General features: G+C 38.9%; 1 protein-coding gene across 4 annotated transcripts in view; it reads left to right on the top strand.

The window, feature by feature from the left end:
- Positions 1-12,367, top strand: part of gmeb1 (glucocorticoid modulatory element binding protein 1) — a 35,128-nt gene that overhangs the window by 17,485 nt on the left and 5,276 nt on the right. For 3 of the 4 annotated variants that reach the window (XM_061908373.1, XM_061908372.1, XM_061908371.1), the window contains exons 7-9: positions 4,644-4,763; positions 7,666-7,803; positions 7,978-8,100. In XM_061908373.1, coding sequence (XP_061764357.1) covers positions 4,644-4,763; positions 7,666-7,803; positions 7,978-8,100 — 381 coding nt within the window. The remainder of the gene's footprint in view (positions 1-4,643; positions 4,764-7,665; positions 7,804-7,977; positions 8,101-12,367) is intronic. The other variant, XM_061908374.1, reaches the window with a different exon arrangement.

Raw genomic sequence — 12,367 nt, 5'->3', positions numbered from 1 at the left:
TAAAGGGGTTTTGCTTTGCATAGCAGAGTTTTAACTTGCACTTACAGATGTACCAACCAACTGTAGTTACTGACGGTGGTTTTATGAAGTGTTCCTGAACCCATGTGGTGATATCCTTTACACACTGATGTCGGTTTTTGGTGCAGTACCGCCTGAGGGATCAAAGGTCCGTAATATCATCGCGTATGTGCAGTGATTTCTCCAGATTCTATGAACCTTTTGATGATTTTACGGACCGTAAATGGTAAAAATCCCTATATTCCTTGCAATAACTCGTTGAGAAATGTTGTTCTAAAACTGTTTGACAATTTGCTTACAAATTGGTGACCCTCGCCCCATCCTTGTTTGTGAATTACTTAGCATTTCATGGAAGCTGCTTTTATACCCAATCATGGCACCCACCTGCTCCCAATTAGCCTGCACACCTGTGGGATGTTCCAAATAAGTGTTTGATGAGCATTTCTCGAATTTAACCGTATTTATTGCCGCCTTTGCCAACTTCTCTGCATGTGTTGCTGGCATTAAATTCTAAAGTTAATGATTATTTTGGGGAAAAGAATGTTTGAACATCAAATATGTTGTCTTTGTAGCATATTCAACTGAATATGGGTTGAAAATTATTTGCAAATCATAGTATCCCGTTTATACTTACATCTAACACAATTTCCCAACTCATATGGAAACGGGGTTTGTAAATCATGCCTTCCACCTAGATAGGACAAGGATGAACTCCGACAAGTTGGTACAATTTAACAGCCAATTTAAACCTGAAAAAGGCTGGAACAACACAAAAAGACGCTTGGCTCCACCCCACTTTATCTTCGCAAGTATCATGAGTCATTCTCTATCGAAATGGGAATATATGAACGTCCTCGCGGTAAGCATCCTAATGACAGCAGGCCTTTTACAGTAAGTGATGTGTAATTATGTTTGTTGGCTGTCATAAAGTCTGCAGTGAGTAATGATCAGTTATGTAGTAGTGGGAAAAAAATGTCAACGTTGTGATGCGTTTTTAAAATATGATCAAAATACATAAATATTAAAAGTTACCTGTTACTACATTAGATATACAGTATATACTTAGATTATGTATAAAAAGTACTAATGATTGTCAAACACACACTAGGTGTGGTGAAATTATCCTCTGCATTTGACCCATCACCCTTGATCACCCCCTGGGAGGTGAGGGAAGCAGTTAGCAGCAGCGGTAGCCGCGCCCGGGAATAATTTTGGGTGATTTAAACCCCAATTCCAACCTGTGATGCTGAATGCAAAGCAGGGACGTAATGATATAATATCTTAATGCAGGTGTTTTGATGTTTTTTTAACGGCTTCATAGGCAGAATAGAGTGACACCCATTTTGCCGTAGAAACTAATTGTTTATGTCCACTATACAGGACTGTCTCAGAAAATTTGAATATTGTGATAAAGTCCCTTATTTTCTGTAAGGCAACTACAAACATGAAAATGTCATAAATTCTAGATTCATTACACATCAACTGAAATATTGCAAGCCTTTTATTATTTTAATATTGCTGATTATGGCATACAGCTTAAGAAAACTCAAAAATCTTATCTCAAAAAAATAAAATATTTCCTCAGACCAAGTTAAAAAAAAAGATTTATAACAGCAAAACAAAATCAAACATTTGAAAATGTCAATTAATGCACTCAGTACTTGGTTGGGAATCCTTTTGCACGGATTACTGCATTTATGCGGCGTGGCATGGACGCAATCGGCCTGTGGCATTGCTGAGGGGTTATGGATGCCCAGGATGCTTCAATAGCGGCCTTCAGCTCATTTGCATTATTGGGTCTGGTGTCTTTCAGCTTCTTCTTCACAATACCCCACACATTCTCAATGGTGTTTAGGTCAGGAGAGTTGGCAGGCCAATCGAGGACAGTAATGCCATGGTCAGTACACCAGTTACTGCTGGTTTTGGCACTGTGAGCAGGTGCCAAATCATGCTGGAAAATGTAATCATCATCTCCATAGAGCTTTACAACCGATGGAAGCATGTACACTGTTGTATTGAGTCTGGACTTGATGAAACACAGTGGACCAAAACCAGCAGCTGACATGGCTCCCCAAACCATTGCTGAGTGAGGCAACTTCCGTTGTCTAGAGTTCAGGAGCGGCTTGACCATGGGAATACGGCTAATGAAGCTGTATCTGTTGAAAAGCTCTGTGGAGATGATGATTTCATTTTCCAGCATGATCTGGCACCTGTCTACAGTGCCAAAACCACCAGTAACTGGTGTACTGACAATGGCATTACAGTCCTCCATTGGCCTGCCAACTCTCCTGACCTAAACCCCATAGAGAATTTGTGGGGTATTGTGAAGAAGAAGCTGAAAGACACCAGACCCAATAATGCAAATGAGCTGAAGGCCGCTATTGAAGCATCCTGGGCATCCATAACACCTCAGCAATGCCGCAGGCTGATTGCCTCCATGCCACGCCGCATTGATGCAGTTATCCGTGCAAAAGGATTCCCAACCAAGTACTGAGTGCATTAATTGACATTTTCAAATGTTTGATTTTGTTTTGCTGTTATAAATCTTTTTTTTTTACTTGGTCTGATGAAATATTCTAATTTTTTTAGATAAGATTTTTGAGTTTTGTTAAGCCGTGTGCCATAATCAGCAATATTAAAATAATAAAAGGCTTGCAATCTTTCAGTTGATGTGTAATGAATCCAGAATGTATGACATTTTAATGTTTTTATTTGCATTACAGAAGATAAAGGACTTTATCACAATATTCAAATTTTCTGAGACAGTTCTGTAGTCTTAGTACTTTAGTATTTTTGTTCATCCAATGGTCACATATGAAACACGAGTCACATAGTTGTCTTACGTCACCGCTGGAAGTAATAAAATCAGTTGTTCACCTGGTAGGTTTTTCCCCCGTGATAAAAAGGGGCCAAACTGGGAAGAGCTTTTGCTGCCCCCTTGTTTTATCATGTTACTGCCTTTTTATAACACAAAATCCCTACTTTGAAGCAATGTTCACGTACTGTAGTATTTGGTTTGTTAGTTTCCATCGCAGCGGAGCAATGATGGTCATGGACTCATGGATGACGGAAGGGTTGTTTGATGTTGGATGCTAAAAAATGTCCCATGCATTGCAACATTCAGCCTTAATTAATTGTTGCAGCCCGATTGATTTTTCCAAGCATCATGAAAAGCGCGTTTGCGAGATGAGCAGGTGTAGTGGTTGGCTGTGTCAAAAGCTGCGGGAAGAGAGGCAGAGACTTGCGTGCGTGTTCAAATGTTAAAATGCTCGCCTGATTGGGTCTGTTAATTACTCCTCGGGTGGGGTTGTCACAGACAAATGTCAAATGAAAAAAAAAAAAAATTCAAATATTTTCACGATCGACCGTTAAACATACGTGCACACATGGAAGCAAATTTCAAATGGTTATTAAATCCTTCATGAACATTTGAAAAAGTAAAGTCCATCCACAATAACACCGTCAAATAACTGCTCAGGACAGACAGAAAGGGTGAAGCCACCCCTTTCTGTGTGTGCCTTCCGGTGCCGCTGTAGTAGAAGGGATCCCAAAGAACCGTTTTAAGGTGGAATATGATATGTCCAGTTTCAGCCTTTTTTCCCCCACGCCAACTGTTTTTGGTGGTCTTAAACTAAATTTTAAAAAAGGCTTCAGAGGGCATAACCCCACAGCAATGTTTTTTTCAATTGTGTTTTGGCTTTAAAAAAATAAATCCGTCCCCACAGTGTCCTATCAATAGTGAGTCACATACAGGCGGAAATGTTTCCTGGGTGAGAATGATGTAATACTCTACCTCGCCATAAGTGGCGCTGTAAATAAACAAAGCCAATGGAACCACCAAAACCATAGAAGAAACCGCGCACCCGCTTAAAGTTATATTCTCCGTTCACAAGTCAAAACAAAAAAAGAGAAGGCTAATGCACACCAAGAAAGTGACTCTTTTGTTTGGAACGACGACGAGGTGGAATTACTTCTGCGCCTCACACTTGATAACAAAACTGTAAAAGTTTTCCCTTGCATCGTTTTCTCATAAAGTCCAGTCTCTTTACAATTACAACTTGCTGTGATACTAAGACGACTCCATACTCTTTGCAAAAACTGTAGTCTCCATAGAGATTCGCACCCTTTTTTCACTTTGGTCTGTTGACTTTTTGGGACTCATTTTGAGTTAGCAAAATGGAAATTCTTGTCAATAAGGGAAAAACACACAAAAGGTACACACTGAAGCGCTGAGACGTGACTATGAAGTCTCCTCTGCAGAGGTAGGTGGAAGGCTCTGCCTCCTTTACAATGTGGAGCCCTTAGTTTTTACAGCTAGGTGTTCTTACACAGACACACGATTTGTACGCAGAGGCATACGCGGCACGATCAGTAGGTTTGTAAATAAAAATATTTGCTAATGCAGGGGTTCTAAATCGAGGTTCTGTTGTATTTCTAAAGCTGAGTTGATCCGGAAAATCTACACTTGATCTTCTTTTATTTCATAGCCATCATTGTAAAGCGTAGAAATATGAAGTCCTATAACACTTGTTTGTGGGAAGTGCCTTCACATGACATTTATGTCCATTTTACTTCATTATTATTTGGTGACAACTTGAAGAGGTTTTATTGGGTCACCATTGCAGCTCAGGAGTCCTTGGAAGCCAAGACTGGAGGTGACAATACAACAGTGAAGCCAGTCGAGAAGGCCAACTGGGTCTCAAGTTCACTGGACTCTACAAACAAGGACTCTCGGGAAATCTCAGGTACCTGCGCACGTATCAGACAATAGTTCATAATACCCATAGAAATCTACATGATCTCCCATTTCAACCACTATTTGTACCAGAATAATAATTAGGGATGCATCGATTATAAATGTTGACTGTACAATTGAAGTGTGAGTAATAATCACGGTTTCACGGTTATTATGATTATTTTTGCACTGTTTTAGTTCACAGTAAAAAAATTGTAAAATCACATTCCTTAGAGAGTTTGTTGTTTAGTATTACTGTCGGAAATAAGTTATAAAAAAAATAACAGTACAAAATAATGAGTATAAACAAAAAATATAATTAATAAATCAATTTATAATTGTATTATTAATTCAAAAATAAGTTTAACTTTATTTATTTCAATGGGAAAGTGTTACTCTTTGTGGGAAATAAAGGCAAGTTTAACTGTCATCAACTGTTGTCCATGCCTGTGTATTAAGGCTGTAGCCGTATTTAGATACTGCTGTATTTTGGTTTCAAAGTCTTCACAATAAAGCCCTGACGTGTAATGGTATCAAATGAAAATTTGGCGAGTGCAGTTTTTTTATGGTGCTTTGGCGTTGGCTGGGTCTGAAAATAAACTACATCCAAAGTGGGGGCATGGAATGCTGTCAGCAAAAAGTGAATGTTTGTAGTAGGTAAGAATAATTGATTTTTGGACTCCATCTGTTTGAGTTATATAAACATACAAACAAACTGTGGTGAAAACACAACCTCTTTGTTGTAGGTAAGAACTTCTGCGTTCTGCAAAGCAAAGTGCGCCACTTTTGTCTCGAGCGCTTCCACGCCGACATAGCCAGCTGATAACCACAAAGATCACAAAGGGAGATCACCAAAAAAGAACTGTACACTTTGGGGTGGGGAAGCTGGAGCCTCTCTAGCTGCACTCAGGCAAAAGGCAAGGTACACGTTAGACAAGTCGCAAACTCATAAACCATCAACCAGTAAAGATATTTGAAGCCAACAAAGCTAAATATCAGTGAATATTATGTTATCACTATGAAATTCTTTGATGTAATTTTTTTTTATTTGTTGTTATATTTGCTTGAAACAGTAGATGTTCCTGCACAAATATTTTCACTTAAAAATACGTGTTTATAGTAATAAATATGATTAAAACATTTGAGCATTACGACTTGTTCAGGGTGTACCCTGCCTTCCGCCTGAATGCAGCTTGGATAGGCTCCAGCCACTCCCGCAAACCTGAAAGGGAAAAGTGGTAGAACATGAATGGATAACATTTAAGCATTATATTAGTGTTCAATTACAGTAAGTGTGTTTATCCTCAACATTCCTGCTACTTCATTATACACATTATGACATCTTTTTTGAACATATACCACAATATTATACTGCACTTTTTAAAAAAATGTTGCCTATTGTTCACACTCATTACGAGAGACAAGAACACACGTCTTTTTTATTTTTTATTTTTTTAGGAAGATGATAAAAAAAACACTTCCAAGGTGCGGCTAATGGGAGTCGTCATTGTAGCCCACTAAAACAACTTCAAAACCCACCATCAACGTTTTGATGGCCTAGAATTCAAATGTTTGCTTGTAATTAAAGCATAACAATTTGCTTAGAGACTGCTTGTATCTCAAAACATTCTTTAGGTTGGGGCACTCTTAAGTTGAGGTATCAGTGTACTCTCACAGTTCAACTGTAACAGTTTCTGACCAGGAGGCGTGACCAGTCAGAAAAAAGGCCAAGTGCGAAGCCTGTGTTTTCAATGCCCGCTCAGAAATGCCAAAAGGGAGGACTGTCAGGGCCATAAAGAAAAGGTGGAACGCAGTGCATGGTGAGGAACAAAAAACGCATTGCGAAAGGAAAATGAGTCCATGTGCACAAAGTGTGGTTTCTACACACACTGTTTTGAAGCCATAGCCATCCACTTTAACTTACAGGCTAAACAAGGAGAACATTGGTAGCTCCAATAGTTGTGCACCACATAAATCTGGTATTTATAAAAGTCTTGAAATTAATTCTAAAGTCTCTGCAGATTGATGGAAGAAGTTGTAAATCTGAAGGAATGGCCCGTTTGTGCCCCGACATTTCTCCAGACGGTTGCTATTGTTGTGGACAAGTGCCAGATGTGCAGAATACAGAGTTGTTGTTAATCAATTTCGAGTGCACAAATGCAGAGTGAATAGGTTTGTGTGCGCTTTCTTTTTTGCCTTTAATATAACTGCTTCATTCTCTTCCATCTCACTCGTATTTAATTCTGGAGTCCAAATGAAGCAGCATGTTCCATAATTTATTTAGCTACCATCTTAGATAAATATGTTTCTTTTTTTCCCTTCGATGCAGTTCAAAATGTTTTTTAATTTGTGAAGCAAATAAAGTCTCCTTTAATTCCAGTTGTTGCCTGTTTTGATTAAATGGTGGTTACAAAGATCCCCTCAGGAAGCACACACCCACTCGAGATATCTGGTTTCCAAAACCGCATAATCTAGGCATGTTAGTCCGGTTTCTCAAAAGCCAAACATGATCAGATTAAGGTGTTTCCATGGGTTGTAGGATGCTTCCAGAGCCGAACTATTTGAGGAATCGGACTTATTTAGTGCATGGAAACGTAGTCAGTGTCACTGTCAGCCTGTAGATGTGCAAAGTACCTCAACAGATTTGCAGCTATAATTGCAGTGCAATGTGGCTCCACAAAGGATCGATTACTTTAGTACACCACACATTTCAGTTTCTTATTTGTAAAGAAAAATGTAATTATTTGCCTTCAGCTACAAAATGTTTGTTGTGCTTTCACATAAAATCCCAATAGATTTGTGTTTGTTGTGGTAACGAGACACAATGCGGCAAAGTTTAAAAAGTGTAGATACTTTTTCCATCCTGTGTAAAGTCAAAGACAAAAGGTTTTAACACTTGTCATGTTCTCCAGAGGAAACACTGAACTTTTGGATAGGAATTGCTGATGTGGGTTTGCTGGGAGAAGTGGTGGCCAAAATCAGCAGTGAGTTGCTGGAGCTGTTGAAGAATATACCGTTGCTCAAGCAGTCAGCTTTCTTACAGGACACAGGTACAGATTCTTTTTTTTTCATTAAAAATACTGACAATCCCCACAGAGCTAATGACAAAGGTGAGCTGAAAGAGACACAGAGAAAGAACTTGCTTTTTGAGAGACATTAAAAGAGGAATGATAAAAGAAAAGTCAAATTGGTTGAACCAACAGCTGCCAATTCTTCTCTGTTAGAGATCGCAGTGCTTAGTAATCTTGGTCAGGTGTTTGGACTGCTGGATACGGTCAAGAAGATGCTGGAGAAGAGGAGGCAGCAGACTGATCCCAACCAGGAGCACATTCTCAGCGTCCTCAGCAGTGAGTAATAAACTCATATATTTGATTTTTTAAACTACTCAAGTATTAGATAGAGCCTCTGTGTAAATTGGAGAAAAACAGTAAATGCATGCAGTACAATAAGACTGAATTAGGAAGATTCAACATTTTATAAATATGAAACAATTTAATAAAAAAGACATCCATAAAAATATGACTACATTAACAGTAATGCATTACATTAAAAAAAAGTGTAATTCATTTACTGTATACTACTGTGGTACCTCGCAGAGCTGTCTCTCGGCTTTTTGTAATGCTTTAGGTTACAAGCAAAAATTCAGGTTACGGTCCTCCCCAACACTGGTTGGTGTAGTGAATGTCACAGTGAACCCTGTAAAATCTGACCAGAACACCCAGTCTTCTTACTAACTTTATCTTATAGCTAAAGGTCGACATCATTTGATGGTTACTTTACAACGCCTTACCTTACACTTGACAAGCGGCACCATACCGAACCAAAATGGTTCAAGAATGCCATTCAAGGACATTAAAAAGTTATTATTTAAATAATTTATCATCTATAAAAATATGGGGCAGCTGCTTATGGTGTGTTTGAGAAGCAGCTGGAAGGCGATAGGATATACTTTATTCATCTCACAATGGGGAAATTATGTAGCTGCAGTGTGGATACAAACATCAACAAAATTAAGGCAAAACACATTAAAACAAGAGGCAAACAAAGAGACATAACATACATTAAAAGAGCACAGAACTGATGCAACCAGCTGCCACCTCAGCGACGCCATTTCTACATACGGCTACAAAGTAAAATGCAACGACAAACCCAAAAATTTGTAACAAATACATATTGCGCAACCATGACAATAGGGATGTAACGATATAAAATCTCATTATACGATATCATCACCTAATTGAAACCACGGTATGATGATATTGTGGTGTTCTGAAAAAAAATAAAGGCTTGGAAAAAATGCCAGTGTGTAAAATGAAATGGCAGAAATGTTTAAATTATATTTATTTCTATAAACAAGTATTTTTAACTGCAAAAAATAGCACAAGAACATTGCGTTTCAACCTATTTCAGTCGAGTGTCTTTAAATGGACAATGTAAATATCCAGTTTAACAAGTGTAAAACAATAATGTTCAGTCTAGTGTCTTTCAACTTTAACTTGCTGAGAAGCATTGTCTTCTGCAATGGACATTTTTGTGTTGGTTAAAAGAATGCTGATTCTTAAGAAGTTAACTGGCAATTTCACTTTTAAAGGGGAACATTATCACAATTTCTGAAGGGTTAAAAACAATAAAAATCAGTTTCCAGTGGCTTTATTTATTTTTTGAAGTTTTTCTCAAAATTTTACCCATCACGCAATATCCCGACAAACGGCTTCAAAGTGCCTGATTTACACCATCGCTAAATCCACCCGTCTATTGTCCTGTGACGTCACCGCGTGAAGCCACCGGAAACAAACATGGCGGATAGCACAAAAAGGTTTAGCATAGTAGCTCGGATTCAGACTCGGATTTCAGCGCAGTAAGCGATTCAACAGATTACGCATGTATTGAAACGGATGGTTGGACTGTGGAGGCAGGTACCGAAAACTAAATTAAAGAAGAAACAGCAGCTTTTGAGCCATATCACAACAGACAGCGGCACGGGAAGGAGCGCGGACGAATTCGGCGATCACCTTCTAACCAACGATTGGTATGTGTTTGTTTGGCATTAAATGTGGGTGGGGGGAAAGGCTGGATACAAATATAGCTACAAATGAGGCATAATGATGCAATATGTACATACAGCTAGCTTAAATAGCTTGTTAGCATCGATTAGCTTGCAGTCATGCCGTGACCAAATATGTCTGATTAGCGCTCCACATAAGTCAAGGACATCAACAAAACTCACCTTTGTGATTTCGTTGACTTTATCGTTGGAAATCATCTGCTTTGAGTGTCGCAGGATATCCACACATTCTTGCCATCTTTGTCGTAGCATAGCTGTCGTCGGTACAGTGTGCGGAACAAACGAGGGACTTTCGCATCTTTTGACCACTGGTGCAACTTGAATCCGTCTCTGTTCGTGTTGTTACACCCTCCGACAACACACCGATGAGGCATGATGTCTCCAAGGTACCCGAAAACAGTCAAAATAACGGAAAATAACAGAGCTGATTTGACTTGGTGTGTGTAATGTGTTTGAGTAAATGGCGGGTCGCTTCACGATGTGACGTCACGGGTGAAAGGTCATTGCTCCGACAGGCGAACAATTGAAAGGCGTTTAAATCGCCAAATTCACCCATAGAGTTCGGAAATCGGTTAAAAAAACAAATGGTCTTTTTTCTGCAACATCAAGGTGTATACTGACGCTTACATAGGTCTGGTGATAATGTTTCCCTTTATTATTGTAAAAACGTCCCAACTTGTTGGCCTCACTGGCTTCTGGATTTCACATGAATAATATTTTTTCTGGGTGACTGTTCATCAAGTAGAATAATACTCGTATTTCTTGTTGTAGATGTTGCGGTGTGCAGTGTAGTTTTTTTTGCATGTCTGCACTACCACGTGACTATTTATGCCAACAGGAAATAATTGCCTGTCTGCTCATTCATCAGACTGACGAGAGACTCCAGCATAAGGTTTTCTCCTCTATCATTTTTGTGTTCATTTGTCTTAAAACCAAAATGCGTCTTATTCTAATTTAAACTTTGCAGTAGGTTCTCTGCTCCACTGTGCAAGGGATCATTGGAGATGTAGTTTCCTTTTCAGTCCAGCCCATTTATCAGCGCCAGAAAAAAAATACATTGACGGTAGAACTCCAAGTTCTTGCTTGATACTTATTTCAAGGCATTACTGCTAGCATTTTGAAAACAAAATACTCCGGTTACCTCCGCGGTGCTCCACGCCATCGTCTGATGGGATAGGGGACAGCACAGCACAGCTGGAGAGAGGAACAGACCGAAGAGAGCTGAATCTGTTCGAGGCTGCTCACTAGCTCTCAGTCAATGTCCGGTCTGCGCGGATGAGAGAAAATCCGTCTCTATGTACCTAAATGTCTGTTACATGCTTATTTAGCTCTGTGAAGCTCGTCCATCCCGACGCTTAACACTAGCTCTGCAGCTCTGTCTCTTCCCCCGCATCACCTCAGATCTCTCCACGTGGACTCCGGTGTGGCAGCTGGTCTCCGGTGCAAACAAAGCCATGGCCAAAAAGATCCAAAAGTTCACAAAAAAGCACCACTAATCATAGCAAAAGTCATGAAGTGCCACCCCTTGTTGTGCAGTCCCGAAAGGGCCTGAACCAACAAGTCAAAAAAACACATTGTATCATTTTTAATAGAATAAATCCATTTTAAAAGTTTTTTTTTTCTTTTTAAAAGGGGTGTTACATGTTAAAAAAAATTGTTGTTTCGAGGGAATCCAGGGTTAAATGTATTTTAATGTATTTCGGTGGCCGACGCTGTTTCACAATAAATGTATTAGATACAAACTGTGAGGTATTGCTGTATGTTATAAAATCATAATACAAAATATTTCCTTTTTTTTTTCTCTTTTACTTTGAATGTGATAATACAAATATCAAAATAGTCAAAATGTGTATAGGTTCATGTCAGGCGGTATAGCTCGGTTGGTAGAGCGGCCGTGTCAGCAACTTGAGGGTTGCAGGTTTGATTCCCGCTTCCGCCATTCTAGTCACTGCCGTTGTGTCCTTGGGCAAGACACTTTACCCACCTGCTCCCAGTGCCACCCACACTGGTTTAAAAATGTAACTTAGATATTGGGTTTCACTATGTAAAGCGCTTTGAGCCACTAGAGAAAATCGCTAAATAAATATATTTCACTTCACAACATCATTTCATTTTTGCACAAAGTTCCTAAGCTAAAGATGACTTTTTTGAGTAATAGGACTGAAAGTAACAGGAGTGATATTTTTTCAACATATAATTAGCACATACATGAAATATAGCCACATTGCATTTATGCTAATAGCATGTTGACACTAAGCACATTAACAAAAACAATATTTTACAGATAAACAAGTAACATTTAAGTCACAGTTAAAATGCACAGAAGAAGCTACAAAAAATAAATGAATAGCTTTTTGGCCTCCAGAGAATGTTAATGATGCAACTTCTTGTGGATTATGAGACTTGTTGAATATGGTAGGGCAGTGGTTGTCACACTTTTTTTTCACCAAGTACCACCTTAGAAAAAACTTGGCTCTCCAAGTACCACTATAATGACCAGCATTTGAACACAGTAGGGTAGTAAAGTTAATGTTAAAGTACCAATGATT

The sequence above is a fragment of the Nerophis ophidion genome, linkage group LG08 (genome assembly GCF_033978795.1).
Source record: "Nerophis ophidion isolate RoL-2023_Sa linkage group LG08, RoL_Noph_v1.0, whole genome shotgun sequence".
Taxonomy (NCBI): domain Eukaryota; kingdom Metazoa; phylum Chordata; class Actinopteri; order Syngnathiformes; family Syngnathidae; genus Nerophis; species Nerophis ophidion.
This window is presented reverse-complemented; position numbering and strand designations above follow the sequence as displayed.